The 16,615-nt window shown below is 36.9% G+C and overlaps 1 protein-coding gene across 3 annotated transcripts in view; it reads left to right on the plus strand.

Annotated features, from left to right (window-relative positions):
- nup153 (nucleoporin 153) overlaps positions 1-16,615 on the plus strand; it is a 63,339-nt gene that overhangs the window by 23,239 nt on the left and 23,485 nt on the right. For 2 of the 3 annotated variants that reach the window (XM_069908368.1, XM_069908379.1), the window contains 10 exons: positions 977-1,021; positions 2,290-2,343; positions 4,066-4,203; positions 4,870-4,922; positions 5,040-5,160; positions 6,435-6,566; positions 9,070-9,162; positions 9,348-9,426; positions 9,512-9,640; positions 14,081-14,695. In XM_069908368.1, coding sequence (XP_069764469.1) covers positions 977-1,021; positions 2,290-2,343; positions 4,066-4,203; positions 4,870-4,922; positions 5,040-5,160; positions 6,435-6,566; positions 9,070-9,162; positions 9,348-9,426; positions 9,512-9,640; positions 14,081-14,695 — 1,459 coding nt within the window. The remainder of the gene's footprint in view (positions 1-976; positions 1,022-2,289; positions 2,344-4,065; positions 4,204-4,869; positions 4,923-5,039; positions 5,161-6,434; positions 6,567-9,069; positions 9,163-9,347; positions 9,427-9,511; positions 9,641-14,080; positions 14,696-16,615) is intronic. The other variant, XM_069908390.1, reaches the window with a different exon arrangement.

A 16,615-nucleotide genomic window follows, 5' to 3' on the forward strand; every position in this document is an offset into this window, starting at 1 on the left:
GCCTTCAATAAAATCTGGAATGTGCACTTTAATCACATGTGAATTGTTTGATTACAAATTTAAAATTGGAACACGAGCAAATAAAGGGAAAAATTTGTCTTTGTCCAAAACATTATGGAGGGCACTGTAAATGGTAGCAAACTTTGAGCAGTGAAAAGCAGTTCTGACCTGTCTGGGTTACATAACATCAAAAATCAGATTTTTCAATAGGACAAGTTGAAGGAATTGGCTGTTTAATTAAATTTAAGACTATCCAGGTTCATTGGTACAAAACATTGTTCATGAAATTACTTTAACTTGGAGTCTTGAGTAAAGTGTGTATGTAGATAACAAGATGGAAAGTTGAGAATTTTTTACATTGATTAATATGTTTAAATCAAAATTAGCACATTAGCTCCCCTTTGAATTAGAAATCCCCCAAAACTAATTTCTTGACCATACTCATCAAGACTCCTCTCTGAAACTTACTATTTAGGTGAAAGACAATTCGTAGAGATGTTCTTTTTGGCATTCTAATAAGAACAAATGAAAAAAGTAATAAGAAAAGTCGATCAGGTGTGCTTCTTTTCTGCAAAAGAAACCTATTTATTGTTTAGGAATATTTACCTCTTCAGAATATGTAAAACTGCTGATAAGGCCCTCACCTGGAAGAACTGTGAATCGGAACATTGTTTTACAAACCCAATTTTGCATTTTGAGCATGAAATCTAAATTGATGTCCCTTTGAAGTAAAGTATCCAATTTCCTGGAAGTCATTTGGATTTGAAATTCTACTGAAGGTTTTTTTTTACATGTAGGTAGAATGAAAAAATAGGATATTGATGAGATTCTTCAATTAAGGTATGAGATGTCATTCAGTGATGTCAAAATGCGTCATAGGTTTGCACTGATTATTGATGTATGTGAAAAATAAAAGAAATGATTGGGAAAAATAAAAATGTTAAAAGTATAAATATCTGATATATTGTGTTTCCAGGATGCTAAAAGAATTCCTTCTGCCGTGGAATCTCCAGTGTCTTCAGTAAGTGAATACATCTTCAATATGTGCCTGACATCCATTAATCCAATTCAAAGTGGTGCACTGTGTTCACATGTCAAAGATAAATGGACTTGTATTTTTTCTAATTATTAGCCCCATTTGTGACAAATACAAATCTGAAATTGCAACATGTTTTGGTCCTGTTCATCCTTAGAAAACTATTGGAAAGAAATTTTTAATATCTTTTCAAGTATTCTCCGGGTGGAGCTACAATCCAATCCCATAACTGCTCTTGTCGGCATTATTGACCCAGACATAAGGAGTATTTCTGTACCTGTTCATTTGGGTTGTGGCCTTCTCTACATTATTGGCTAGAAGAGCAATCCATTCCAAATGGAAAGTCTCGAGTCCTCCAACAGTGTTTCAAAGGTTTTCTTATATTATATCTTGTTTAAGTTTAGAAAAAATTAGATATTCATCGATGAAATTTGAAGATACTTGGCAACCTTTTGTTTTATTTTTGTTTTGTTTTAAATTTCTCTCTTCCAGATGAGATGTAGTTTTATCTTTTAATTTGATTTATGATAGGAACCAAAAAGTAAAAAATATATGTAACCCTCGGGATAAGCTGCTCAGCTGTTTTTGTTATTTTTTTTAATTAAAGTAGGTTAGGTGGGGTTTTTATATAATACTTTTGATTTTTAAAAATTTTCACCCATTGCAATGGAGGGATCGAGTTTATACTCTGAAGTTTACACACACATGTGATACTGTATTTTCAGTTTCATTCCCTTTTCTTCATTATTGTATTTCCTTTAAAAAAAACAATTAAAAATTGAAAAAGAAAGAAGGGAATATTTTATTAATGAATTAATACTATCATTAATTCATGATGAAGTTCTGTGAAATATCCTGTGGATTTTATGCAGAAACATTGAAAAGTCTCAAGAATGGAAAAAGATAAGTTAATAAAACTGGTTCTCAGTTCAATGAAAATTCATTAAAATCTGCAGTACTTGTTTATTGGTCAGATGTGAAGCATACATTTGAGCATCAACCCCTCTGGTTATAAATAGTTCATCTTTATTTATTAAAAAAACTCATTCTCTATTGTACAGAAATCATTCAAAGCTCAAAAATTATTGATTAAAGTTCAGAGGGAGTATTTCAAAAGTAAGCAGAATTCAGTGAATGCTTTGTATTAAGTGTCATTTTCATATTTTGCAATCTTTCCTCCACTATACTCTTTATTAATATTTTAAAGACCCTTAACTGCTTTGCTGAAACTTTCAATGTGAATTTTCTTTCAGCCTTTGGAGAGAAGTACCACAGATGTTGCTGGATGGCAAAGTAAGATGAGAAAGGTATATCTCATGCTCAACACATCTGTAAATTTGTATTCAAGGTGTAAATTAGAAAATTTTAACAAAAAACTTGCTCTCGTGTATCTTTTAATTATGCCATATTTCAAATATTACTTCCCACGCATTGGATATTTAACTTTATATACGTTCATGGAGTTATACAGCAGAAAAATTTGTATTTCAACCTAAGTTAACAATGCTGACCAAGATGCATGAAAAACCTTGACCTTTTTGCCTGCACTTGGTCTTTATCCCATCCACATACCTGTTCAATTTTTTTAAACTTAACTGTGCCATCTGCACTACCTCGTCTGGCATCTTGTTCTACCTACCACCTTCTCTGGGAAATCTGCCACTTGAGATCCCTTTCTAATCTTTTTGCCTTAAATCTATGCCCTCTAGTTTTTGACTCTACAACACTGGGGGAAAAATTCTGACCGTTCACCTCATATAATTTTGTAAACATCTAATGTTATTCCTCAGCCTCCTTCACTGCAGCAAAAACAGTCCCAGCCTATCCAATCTCTAAATGCAATTTAAACCCTCAATCCAGGCATGTTTTCTGTACCCTCTCCAGCTTTATCACATTCTTACTATACTGTTACTCAATACTCTCAGTTGCGGCCCAACCAACATTTTGGACCAATGTAACATGACATCCCAGCTTTTCAGTTACCCTATTTCATCCTGTGTATTTGCATTGCCACTTTTAGAGAAATTCTTACTTGTAACCCTGAGATTCTCTTACTCTCCACAGGGTCTTGCCTGGCTTGGTATGTTCTGGCTTGTTTTAACTTCCCAAAGTGCATAACTTTGCATGTGTTGAGTTAAATTCAGTTATCTATTATTTTGCCTACTTTCCATTAAACCAATGGTTATGTTGTCAGATAACCTTGTAAGCTGTTCACTTTTCATCAGTTTTGGTACCATTTTCAGACTTATAATCATGTTCTCCGTATTCTCATTCAAATCTAGACGATAACCAGTAGACACCCAAGAACTGATCCCTGTGACAATTGTCACAGGGTCCAACCTCAAAAGCAACCTTGCACTACCACCATCTCTGCCTTCTACTACTAAGCAAATCTTGTATCCTAAGGGCTGAATTTATCCTGGATGCCACGTTTTCTAAGCTTCAAAATACAAAGACTGATTTGGTTGCATTCTGATGAGATAGAGTATCTTTTCTATCTGACTCTGCTGGTATTGCAAACATGTGATTCCATGTCTTGATATTTTGCCAGTGTGGATACATTTTTAAAAACAATTAGTGTTCATAAAAAGTTTAATACAGCAGCTGTGATGAGAAATGGAGCAGTGGTATCGGAGGCCAAATTAACTTAAAAAGCAAAAGCACAATATTGCCAGAGCAACTGTTGATGGTACATTCAGCTGTCACTGGGGCAAAAGTAGGTCAACTGTCCACATACAATACTGAGCTGTGTGTACGATAAACCATTTCTTGCTGGATGTGCCAAAAGGAAGGACAAAGATTTGGAAGCAAGGGCAGCCTCTGTTCAGAATTTTATTGTAAACTTGTAAATGCTTGATTTGATTTTAATTTGTCAAAATTATTTCGTCCTTTTAAATATTTCCAAGCAAAAGAATTTAATTCATGGATGCTAACTTGCCAAAGTAATGTTAAAATAACTTGATTAACTCAGTTGAAAACAGTTAAATTAAAATGATTGTTAAATTATAAAATCCTACTTTTATTTTCAGATAGAAACCCAGTCTCCTCCTGTGCAGAAACTTCAGACACTTACTGGAGCTGCAAATAGATCCTTGTTTTACAAACCATCTCTGACTCCTGGATGGCAAAGTAATAGACATATGAACAGGACTGAAATCCGAAATAATGTAAGAAATCTTTTTTACGTCTTAATTATTTTTGTTTGAATATTATTTTTATTCTGATCTATGCCAGCTATCAGATTAAAATTATTGTGGTAATTGAAAGTGGGTGCCTTGAGATTAAAATAAATTGCTGCTTTCATTCAGTGTTACTATTTTCTACTGTTACTCTTTTTCTATTAAAATTGTGAATAAAATATTTTTTTTCCGACTACCACCTTTGAGAATCTTGGGTTGTAAAAAATCTGAGCATTGTACTTTCCCCATTCTTCTGTTGAGTTTTGCGATTTTGGCATATTCTGTATGGCACTATTTAAAATATTATGTTTTACTACAGGTAAACTCTTAAAATTTTTGTGGGAGGGGAAAATTCTAAAGTTGCAATATGTAGAAAATGGTTAAAATAGTATTTAGTGAATTTCAAATGATAGTTTGGTCATACTCCACTGAGTTTACATCCATTCTGGACCCTTCCCTTTCAGTGTTCAAGGTTAATGTATTTTGTAGGCCAATGGAAATACAAGTCTTCACATAGTTTGCACTGTATGTCCATGTCTACTGGTAATTTAGAAATGAGCAAAAGATTTGGGTCCTGCAGAAAAATAATAAGAAAAACTTAAGCATCTTCAGGTTAATTATTAAAAGAATTAGAGTGTAATATGTTGTTTTCAGAGACCAAAGGAAAAGACGCTTGTTGCTTCTGAAGGTGTCATTCCAACAAAAAGGTATGGTGTCTGCAATTCCAGCATCATTTTTTTATGTCAGACATGAATTTTTAAAATGTTTTAATCATTCACTAGTCAGCATTCCCTAGCCATTTTCCTTTTTAACTTGTGTTGTAGTGATGCAAGCTGCTCATATCAAGCAACTGTTTCTCATGCCACCAATGGCCTTGTGACTGGAGGAGCTGGAGGGAAAATGAAGAGAGAAAAGGGGCATTACACATCAAGAGTTGCACAGGAGGTTAGAATAAATAGTCTCCAAGTGATTGCTTTCTTCTGTCTTGTGTATCAGCACGAAACCTCTGTGCGAGTAGTTGTTTCAAGTAACTTAAATAGTTGAGCTTTCCTTTCTTCTATTCATTTATTGTTCCTAACTCGTGTTTTTATGAGCAATGTTAGTTTGGTCCTCTTCTAAATGAATGATTAATGTCCAATGTGTTGTTCTGTACTTGAACGTCCTGAGTCTTGGTCTGCTGGGTAGGCCTCAGGGGCTGTTGCATTCTGTCTCTACTTTTAGCCTTGTTAAGCATTTTAATACTTTAAAACCCACCCCTGATACTGCAGAGTGTTGCCATCTATAATTTAATGGTAGGTCACTGCCTGGATTGGTGTTAAATAATACCAGTACTTTGTTAATACAATTCACAGAAGCTCTGTAGGTTGTGACTTACTCCATCAACCTTTCTCCAGCACCCCCTTTTTTGGGGGAAAGTTTTTTTAAAAATTTTTCACACTGTGAACCATATCAATCAAAATACATACAAACATTTCCCTCTTAAATATACATGGTGGCATTTTCTCCCCTACCTTCCCTCCCCCCTTCCCCCCTTCCCACCTCCTCTCCAAACCCATTAAATGTTCAACATATACAATACAATACAATAAAACAATTAAACAGTGTCATCACACAATGAAAATAAGCAAGAAAAATGTGTCATCTACTTTTACACACTGGATCAAGTCATTTTGTCTTCTTATCATTTTAGGGGGTGGAGGACTGAGGCAAGCCCTCTCTGTTATGTTCCATGTACGGTTCTTTGGGGGAAAGTTGACCAAATAGTTTTTGGCTCTGTTAACTGCTGCAGAAAGAAATGAAAATCTGTAATTTGCTTTAAGTGTTCATAAGGAGTAAAGCAAACAAATTGCCAAAAATATATTTTGGCCATCTTAGAGCTGTGGTGAGATCAAGAATTACACAAAATAATAGTAGATAAATCCATCTGGTGGATTTGGGCCTTTTGAATATTCTTGCAGGAAATTCAATAAGGACCAAACTCTAAATTTCCAGAAAAATATTCAAATTGCAGCATTACTCTTCAGTGGGTTTTGTGGCTTTTAAACAGAGTTAAATTATAAGCTTTAATTCCCTATTTCTCATTTTATGTAGCCTGCTCATAAGTGACATTTTAACATGCTTTTACTTTTCTTGCTGTTTACATGTGCTATGCAATATGTTTTTAGATTGCCATTTGATGGTGTATTAACATTATAATTGCAATATTGTGCCATCTACAGGTCCAGGCCCCTGCCCCAGAACTTCCTGTGGTATCTTTACCAATTAAAATGACAGCATTGCCTACGTTCAACTTTGGCTCTCCTGCTGCCTTGTCACCTGTAACATCAGCAGTCACAAAGAACCCCAACAAGGTGGAGAGGTTTTGCTTGTTGTTTGTTTTTGTTATAAGTTTTTTCACAAAATGCCCATTGCAGAAGATGTCGATCATAGCCACTTTATGCTAATACATCTCATGGATTCCTTCCTCATTATTTTGTTGTAATTCCCTTGACATTTTCTCATTTCAGTAACATGGATTTAATTTTTTTTTTAAGTATCTTTTTTCTCTTGCTAACTATCAACATCAAATTTGTCATTATTTGAAGTAATTCCATGCTGTGAAATTACATTGATTTAATTAGTAACCTTTGTAAGAAACCCTTGAAAGGTTAGAGTAGAATATTGCCCATTCAGAGCCAGCTCTTCAGCGCTTGACGTCCTGTTTTGCGGAAACTGCCAAAATGTTTGGCCTGGAAGTCAGCCTGAAGAAAACTGAGGTCCTCCATCAACCAGCTCCCCACCATGACTACCAGCCCCCCCCCACATCTCCATCGGGCACACAAAACTCAAAATGGTCAACCAGTTTACCTATCTCGGCTGCACCATTTCATCGGATGCAAGGATCGACAACGAGATAGACAACAGACTCGCCAAGGCAAATAGCGCCTTTGGAAGACTACACAAAAGAGTCTGGAAAAACAACCAACTGAAAAACCTCACAAAGATAAGCGTATACAGAGCCGTTGTCATACCCACACTCCTGTTCGGCTCCGAATCATGGGTCCTCTACCGGCATCACCTACGGCTCCTAGAACGCTTCCACCAGCGTTGTCTCCGCTCCATCCTCAACATTCATTGGAGCGACTTCATCCCTAACGTTGAAGTACTCGAGATGGCAGAGGCCGACAGCATCGAATCCACGCTGTTGAAGATCCAACTGCGCTGGGTATGTCACGTCTCCAGAATGGGGGACCTTCGCCTTCCCAAGATCGTGTTATATGGCGAGCTCTCCACTGGCCATCGTGTCAGAGGTGCACCAAAGAAGAGGTACAAAGACTGCCTAAAGAAAGCTCTTGGTGCCTGCCACATTGACCACCGCCAGTGGGCTGATATCACCTCAAACTGTGCATCTTGGCGCCTCGCAGTTCGGCGGGCAGCAACCTCCTTTGGAGAAGACCGCAGAGCCCACCTCACTGACAAAAGACAAAGGAGGAAAAACCCAACACCCAACCCCAACCAACCAATTTTCCGCTGCAACTGTGTCTGCCTGTCCCGCATCGGACTTGTCAGCCACAAACGAGCCTGTAGCTGACGTGGACATTTACCCCTCCATAAATCTTCGTCCGCGAAGCCAAGCCAAAGATTGGCAGTTTGAGAGGAACACCAATTCCTTTGAAAATCACTGTTTTGATCTTATAAACCCATATATGTAAATATGAAGTTAATTGGTATGGTAGAAGATGAAATTAGATGGAGGCAAAATTGAAAGAAAATCAACATTAGCTATGGATCTATGTTTCATTAAGGAATTGAAAACTCCTTAGAAAGGTGGTCCCTGAACAGCTCACTAAGGAATATATTGGATTAAAGGGAACTTGTTGTCAAGGGGAATAATAGTTCTGAGGACTGCAAGAGTTTTGGGTAGCAACAATAAATAACCAAAAAAAAATTGATGAAGGGAGCACTTAACTCCTAATCCTTCTGCTTATTACCATTGTTATTTTTAAAAAGAGATTAATAAAATAGATTTAATTTCTACAGAGAAAGTAGCAAATAAATATTTAAGAGGAATGACATGTTTTTGGGGAAATTATCGAATTTGTAAAAAAAAAAAAAAAAAAAATTAATATTTTGAGATGCATCTAGCATTATATAAGGGATACAGATGGCCATTCTATGTTTTGCTTTCCAGAAAGTCTTGGTTCCTGATCAAATAAAGAGAGTTCATAAAATAGAGCCATGCACTGTTGGAGGTGCCAGACAGGACTAGTTAAAGATAGAGAAGGGTGGAAATAAATAATTATTCTACAGTTGTATATGTAGAAGTTTTCAATTTTGAAGTCTATGCAATGTAAAGGCCATAACAGGGATAGAAAACTGGCAACGTGACAGGATCGGGATTGTTGTCACTGGAAATGCACCTGAGAGGTGTGAATGCCATTAGCCTAAACCTTAAAGAATGGGGGCTGGAACTTATTGCCTTGCATCACCCTCTTACATAATGTCTGTTGTTAATTCCTATTCATTAAAGCAGTTGATTTTGAGATTTAATTGATTATTAATTAAAAATGATAGCTGAAAAGAAAAAGATTAATATTTGCATATGGATTTCTACGATGGCTGTAAAATCAAGAGAATGTCTTCTGAATATTATACATTCTGATGGTTAATTTTGAAGGTTTTTATTGATAGAGGTTAAAAACCTTCAAAATTAACAGTAAAATTATTGATTGACCTGTAGATGGTACCATATTGCAATTATGTTAATACGCTGTTAAAATTATCTGATACAAACATTAAGATGGTTGTGGTAAAGATCAGTCCTGAAATCCATATATGTATATTTTTGAATATAATTTTTTTTTACATGTGTAGGCAGTGGTATCCAGTCCGAACAGCGTTGCCTTTACATTTTCCACACCGAATATCAAAGCAACAGAAGCAAATCTGCAACCTGTTTCAGTATCTGTAAGTAATTTTGCTTAGTTTAAATCTTTGTAAACTTCCATTAGTTGTAAACAATCTTTTTTAATGTATTTCTGCAATTTTGAGGAGTTAATACTTAAAATAGCAACAGTAGCTCTTAATAATGTCTGTACTTGGAAAAATTAACCGTCCATTTCTCTTTCCACCTTCTTTGCTCACCATCAAAGACTGGATTCACGTTTAGTGAGCCTATTGACAAATCAGCTCCATTCGTTTTTGTATCTGCTAGACCTTCCATTAATGCAGGTATACACAATGTTACTACATACAAATTAATTAAACATTATCTTGATATTATCAAGTAATTAAATTTTTTCATGCAATCCTTTAGCAAAATTCACCTCATCACCTTCTGCTGCTGCACCGCCAAAAAATAGAAAAGATCAACAATGTGATGGGCCATTGAAACCTGCTAAATCTCTGAAGCAAGGCAGTGTCCTGGACATATTAAAAGGTTCTGGTAAGTATTCTTATTTTTTTGAAAAGATTGTTTAAAAACACCTTGTTTCTCTCCTGAATCCCTATTTTAGTGTTTGCTTGATTAATATCCACGTGGTAATTAAAAATGAGCTGTCTTTAACACTTGATAACAGTGCATCAGCCCCAAAACAAAAATTTTCTGGTTCTACTGTCCTTGGAGAGAGAAAGAGTTAACATCTGAAGTCAAGGATCATTCATGAGAACTGGAAAAATGATAAAACGTGTATTTTAATTTGGGGTGGCATGGAGAAAACTATTGCGTAATGGACTGCAGGCCAAAGTTGTCAATGCAACATTACTTTTCAACTACCAGCTGGGGAGGAAAAAATTGAAATGTGCAGCCACGTCTGGGGGGAGAAAAGGGTTACTTGAAACTTCAAAGTAAATGGAATACAAGGTACTTTTCCCCATTGTCCCTTCTTCCTATCATCACTCTCTGCTCTTCCCTTCTTCCTCACCTCTCATTATTCCTCATCCCCTTCTCTGAGCCTCCAGCCCATTAAATCCTCTCTCACCCCTCTGAATACCTGAACCCTCCACCCTTTGTCACTAACTCTCTGACCATCCCCTCTCTGAGACAGGACATTCTTCCTTGCCTTTGGCCTCTGTGCCCTTAATCTGCCATGGCTGAACTTTTCTTTCTCTGAATCCGAGCCTACTTCAACAAGGATTATCTGCCCACTAACTAATGACTCCTTCTCTTGCTATAAGCTGCTTGGACAGCTTGTTCTGGCCTTCTGCCTGCTCTGAATGTTTTTATTTACAACTGCTTCCAAGACATCAATCATTTCAAATTTGCCTATACTAATCTTACCCCCTCAGAAAACACTGCCTTTCATTCCCTCAGCATCAATTTCAACCTATCAAACCCTTAAACAAGTGTGATGCAGTTGTAGAAATACATAGTTATTTTAAGGTTGTCTATGTAAAAGTTTTATCAAGTTTGAAGTCTATGCAATTAAAAGGACATAACAACAGGGATAGAAAACTGGCAATTTCCAACCTGACCTCAAATTCATTTGGTTCATTTCCGATAACTCTCCTTTTTCTCAATCTCTACATTTCAAGAGACAAACATTCGCAGGCATCTTCTCGATAGGGTTCCTGTTGTCCTCGCCTACCACCTCATTAGCTTCCAAGTCCAACTTATTCTCAATTTCTGCCACCTACAATCTCATCCCACCACCAAACATATCTTCCCCTTATGCTAGAATTGCTCCCTCCGTGCCTTCCTTGTCCACATCCCTTCCCACCAATCGCTGCTTCACAGTGACCACAAGAAGTGCTATGCTTGCCCCTCCTCCCTCACCACTATTCGGTACCCCAAACAGTTCTCCCAATCTACAGGAGGTATTTACTCCATCGATGCTCTCAATGTGGCCTCTACATTGGGGAGACAGGATGCAGACTGTGAGATCGTCTCATTGGACATCTTGGTTCGACACGCCATTGCAGCACTGACATGTCTGTCCAAGGCCTCATACTCTGCTAAGTTGAGGACATTAGTAAAATGGAGGAATGACACCTTTCATTCTTTCTTGAGTCTTCAACCAGACAGCAGCAATGCTGATTTTTACAGTTTCTGTTAACCCCCTTCCCCCAATCTCTTCATCCCCCTGTTTCTATCCCTCCATCTCCCCAGCCATTCCTTTTCCTAATGTTGTGGTTTTTTGCTGAAAGCTTCCTTAAACCAGCCCTCTCGCCAACACATGCCAGCTCCTTCACCTTCCCACCTATTAACTGGTACTCCACCCCTCTCCTCTCCCCCCCATGCTCCCCCTACTTTTTTTTATTTGGGTGTCTGTCTGATTTTCAGCACATCTGAAGAAGGGCTCAGGCCTGATACGTTAACTACCATTTGTTTACAATGGATTCTCTGCTGAGTTTTCTCCAGCACTTTTGTGACGTGCACAAGACTCCAGTGTTTTGCAGGTTTATTGATTAGCCAACTGTACTTTTTCTCAAACTTGAGTTGCGCATCATTGGAATAATGTAGGTGGCTGAAGTCCAAAGGTCAGAATAGGTGGAGAATCATACTTAAAAAATGGTGGTGCTCCCAGAGCTGCTGTAACTGCAAAGCTAATCCAGACCCAGAAGGCCAGAGAGACCGCGCTACTCCAAAGGGTTCAACCACTGAGTCCTAATGCCGATGGCTCCATACAGGCTTTCAATGACCTGTTAAAGGAGTTTACAGTATTTTATTTTTAAATCCTGCAAAGGTAGGGTGCGTCCAAGATGTGGCCGATGCCAACAGCAGGCACCCACCCTTTCCCCTCCACCCTGAGGAGTTGAAGACTCCAGGGGAGCAGCGGACCAACACTTGGCATCAGAAATGGGAAGAATGCTCCCACCTGCGCGTTGAGAAGCCGATTACCCTACAGGACAGTGACCATGACAGCGAACCAGTCACATGCTTAACAGCTAAGGGACCCGAATAAGCTGTAGGAGCCTTCAGGTTGGGAGCCCATGAGGACTTTGGGCTGCTGAATACTGGCTTGTGGGAACCAAGTATCGGAATCGAGATTCATAAGGGTGTTGAAGGCAAGAAGAGCCCCAATAGGGCCTCGGGTGCTAAAGGCTTCAGGATTGTGTTAGAGGTTAGAACTGGAGCTTGGATTGCTGATCAATAAAACGTGAGTCTATGCAGCAGAGGACGAATACACAGTGACTCTGAAGGGACTCTGTTTTTTCTTTGTCAGGGGCACCAAGCAACACTAGTGGCAATGCCAATAAAGGTGTCTTTAAATTTGAATTTTAAGTTAAAAGAGCAACTTTAACCTGAGTGTTCTGCAAATCTGTTGAATGTGGAAATAGGTAAATTGTGAAAATAGAGAACCACTCCTTGTTCTCCTACTGTTTGACTGACTGGATTCTCCAAGTGTTTTCTTTGATTTGGATTTCCAATGATTGCAGCTTTTTAGCTTCAACTGTAACGTTTAGCAAGTAGCGTTTAGCAAGTAGCGTTTAGCAAGTAGCGTTTAGCAAGTAGCGTTTAGCAAGTAGCGTTTAGCAAGTAGCGTTTAGCAAGTAGCGTTTAGCAAGTAGCGTTTAGCAAGTAGCGTTTAGCAAGTAGCGTTTAGCAAGTAGCGTTTAGCAAGTAGCGTTTAGCAAGTAGCGTTTAGCAAGTAGCGTTTAGCAAGTAGCGTTTAGCAAGTAGCGTTTAGCAAGTAGCGTTTAGCAAGTAGCGTTTAGCAAGTAGCGTTTAGCAAGTAGCGTTTAGCAAGTAGCGTTTAGCAAGTAGCGTTTAGCAAGTAGCGTTTAGCAAGTAGCGTTTAGCAAGTAGCGTTTAGCAAGTAGCGTTTAGCAAGTAGCGTTTAGCAAGTAGCGTTTAGCAAGTAGCGTTTAGCAAGTAGCGTTTAGCAAGTAGCGTTTAGCAAGTAGCGTTTAGCAAGTAGCGTTTAGCAAGTAGCGTTTAGCAAGTAGCGTTTAGCAAGTAGCGTTTAGCAAGTAGCGTTTAGCAAGTAGCGTTTAGCAAGTAGCGTTTAGCAAGTAGCGTTTAGCAAGTAGCGTTTAGCAAGTAGCGTTTAGCAAGTAGCGTTTAGCAAGTAGCGTTTAGCAAGTAGCGTTTAGCAAGTAGCGTTTAGCAAGTAGCGTTTAGCAAGTAGCGTTTAGCAAGTAGCGTTTAGCAAGTAGCGTTTAGCAAGTAGCGTTTAGCAAGTAGCGTTTAGCAAGTAGCGTTTAGCAAGTAGCGTTTAGCAAGTAGCGTTTAGCAAGTAGCGTTTAGCAAGTAGCGTTTAGCAAGTAGCGTTTAGCAAGTAGCGTTTAGCAAGTAGCGTTTAGCAAGTAGCGTTTAGCAAGTAGCGTTTAGCAAGTAGCGTTTAGCAAGTAGCGTTTAGCAAGTAGCGTTTAGCAAGTAGCGTTTAGCAAGTAGCGTTTAGCAAGTAGCGTTTAGCAAGTAGCGTTTAGCAAGTAGCGTTTAGCAAGTAGCGTTTAGCAAGTAGCGTTTAGCAAGTAGCGTTTAGCAAGTAGCGTTTAGCAAGTAGCGTTTAGCAAGTAGCGTTTAGCAAGTAGCGTTTAGCAAGTAGCGTTTAGCAAGTAGCGTTTAGCAAGTAGCGTTTAGCAAGTAGCGTTTAGCAAGTAGCGTTTAGCAACACCATCCAAATAAGGAACTTAACTATTGTCTTGTATTTACATGATGTATGAAAGTGAAAAGTATGAAGCTTACTGCTTAATTATCATCTTTCAACATCGATGTTGATTCTGTTTTAATGCTTGTGCTTTGAATATTAGATGCTGTCACGATGTTCAATTCAATGTGTGTGTCATGTGCTTTGGGCTTTTGGAAAATTGTTACTTTTTGTGCAAAAATGAATTGGGCTTGGGCACTTAGATAGTGGTATTGAGACTAAAGTGAAGTGCTGTTAGTCCTACTTTTTTTAATGTAAACTAAAATCACAAACTTTTTATAATCTTTTCCAAGAGTTCACTTCACCTCCAACTTCCACTCGATGTGCTGTTAATTCCTTGACTAGTGCTCCAGTTACTGTGAAGTCTTTACCATCAACTACTGGAAAAAGCAGTTCCTCCAATGAGAGCTCCAGCACATTTGGATTTGGAGATAAGTTCAAACCAGCTGAAGGTTTGTGGCAATGTGGTTCCTGCCTTTTACAAAACAAAAGTACATGTAACCAATGTGTGGCTTGTCAGACTGCTAAATCTACACCTCCCATACAGACTAATGTTGAGTTGACTGACAGTAACAAAGCACCTTCTGTAGAGACTCCGTTGAGTTTTGGAGAAAAATTCAAGCCTTTGGCCGGGACCTGGAACTGTCCTACCTGTTTAGTTGAAAATAAATCAGAAGCTATTAAGTGTGTGGCTTGTGAAAATCCAAAATCTGGAACTGGAGTAAAACCAGCACTGACTTTTCCCATGGCAAATGAAAGAAGAACTGAGTCTGACACTTCCAGCAGTACTTCACTGAGCTTAGCAGATCAGTTTAAGAAACCTGAAGGAGCTTGGGACTGTACTGTTTGCCTTGTACAAAACAAGGCTGAGGATGGCAAATGTGTGGCCTGTCAGTCTGTTAAGCCAGGTAAGTATCATTTTTTTGAATATTTAATTTTGAGAACTTTCAATCAAAGTGAAGACTAATCAAAAAGATAAACATAAATATCCATAATATTAACAAAATAATACAAATATCGATCCACATGTTGATATTAAAGAAAGTGAGAAATAAAGTAGAGAAGAGTCTACATGTGATTCAATTATTATAAAGGAGGGTGGAGTGTAATAGCATAGGGCAATAACAAAATTAGAATTAAAAAATATGGAGGCATATTGGGTTATTAAAAACTAATTGAGAGGAAAGTGAAATTATGTCTTTAGTTAATGGAGATTATCAGAAATGTAAGGAAGTAATTGAATCTAAATGGCCAGATCTTGGAATAAAATATATAGGCTTTCGTGTGCAATCAGATTTGCCAAAATTATTTATCTTTTGGAAAAAATGGAATATGTTACCTATTACTTTGATAGGTAAAGTAAATTGTGTTAAGATTAATGTTTTTCTTCGAATACAGTATTTATTTCAATCGATTCCAATTTCAATGTTTGTGTTATAAAATTTTTATGGAAAGGAAAAATGGCTTGGGTTTATTTTGAGAAATTGATGTGGAAATATGATTTAGGAGGTTTACAGCTCCCCAATTTTATGTATTATTATAAAGCAGCACAGTTGAGATTTGTCAATGTAATGTCTGATTTAAATAATGTTCCAGTATGGGTGAATTTAGAACTTGATAAAATAGGAGAAACAGATTCACAACATTTTTATAAATGGAATGCAAGATTATTAATAGCAAATAGAGAAACACCCAAGCTGAAACATTTAATTGAACATAAAGAGATTGGAGGAAGGGGTTTAATGTCTGGAAGAACACCATTATTTCAAAATAGACTTCTTCCATTTTCTATAGAAAATAATTATTTAAAAATTTGGCAAAATTGTGGTATTAAAAAAAATTAAAGATGGTTTTGAAGTCGAGAAATTTATTATCTTAGTGGAATGAAGGAAAAGTTTAAGATATTGGATAATACAATTTTTTGGTCAAGATTTACTATTACCAGTGGAGATGGTAGAATTATTATGTACTAGAGATGTAAAGAAATTCATTTTAGACGTATAAATAATTACACAAGAAAAGGAAAATTCATAAATCAAGACATAAATAAGAGGTAGATATAAATAAGCAAATAGATGAATGTAAATGGCTTCAGATATGTAGAGAGAGTATGAAAAGTACAATAAATGTGAATGATCGGTTAGTTAAATATAATTTTATTCATCAGTTATATTTAACACCACAAAAGTTACATAATATAAATTATACTTATTCAGATTTATGTTTTAGATGTGGACAAGAAGTTGGTACTTTTTGTTTTGCATTCAACTTGGCAGTGTTCCACAATTAATCCTCTTTGTCTTGAAATGGGTAATTTATTAGAACAAATAACTGGAGTAAGATTCCTACAGAATCCAATATTATTTTTTTCCTGGGAGATATTAGTGGGATTGAACTTAAAACTGAATATGTATCAATTTGTTCATATTTCCTTGGCAATAGCTAGAAAATGTATTGCTATAACTTGGAAGTTCGTTACTGATTTGGCACGCAGAAATTCAGTTGTATTCCTCTTGAGAAAATTACTTATAATTTAATAGATAAATATCATACATTTTGTAAAATGTGGAGCCCATATTTACAAACTGTTGGTATTAAAATTCAAATGAATCTCAAACAATCCTTTTCTCTTATAGGTCTCTAGAAATATAATTATTTATATGTTTAAAAATGTTAGAAAATTAAGTACTCCTGTTGTGGTTTTCTTGTCCATCTTTTTTATTTTGGGGTGGGGGGAATTAATGAGGTTTTTCTTTCTTTTGGTTTTTTTCTTTTTTTAATAAAATACCACATATACTTGGATTCAGTTTGAAATATTTTAATGTTTG

This window comes from Narcine bancroftii, chromosome 1, assembly GCF_036971445.1.
Source record: "Narcine bancroftii isolate sNarBan1 chromosome 1, sNarBan1.hap1, whole genome shotgun sequence".
NCBI lineage: Eukaryota > Metazoa > Chordata > Chondrichthyes > Torpediniformes > Narcinidae > Narcine > Narcine bancroftii.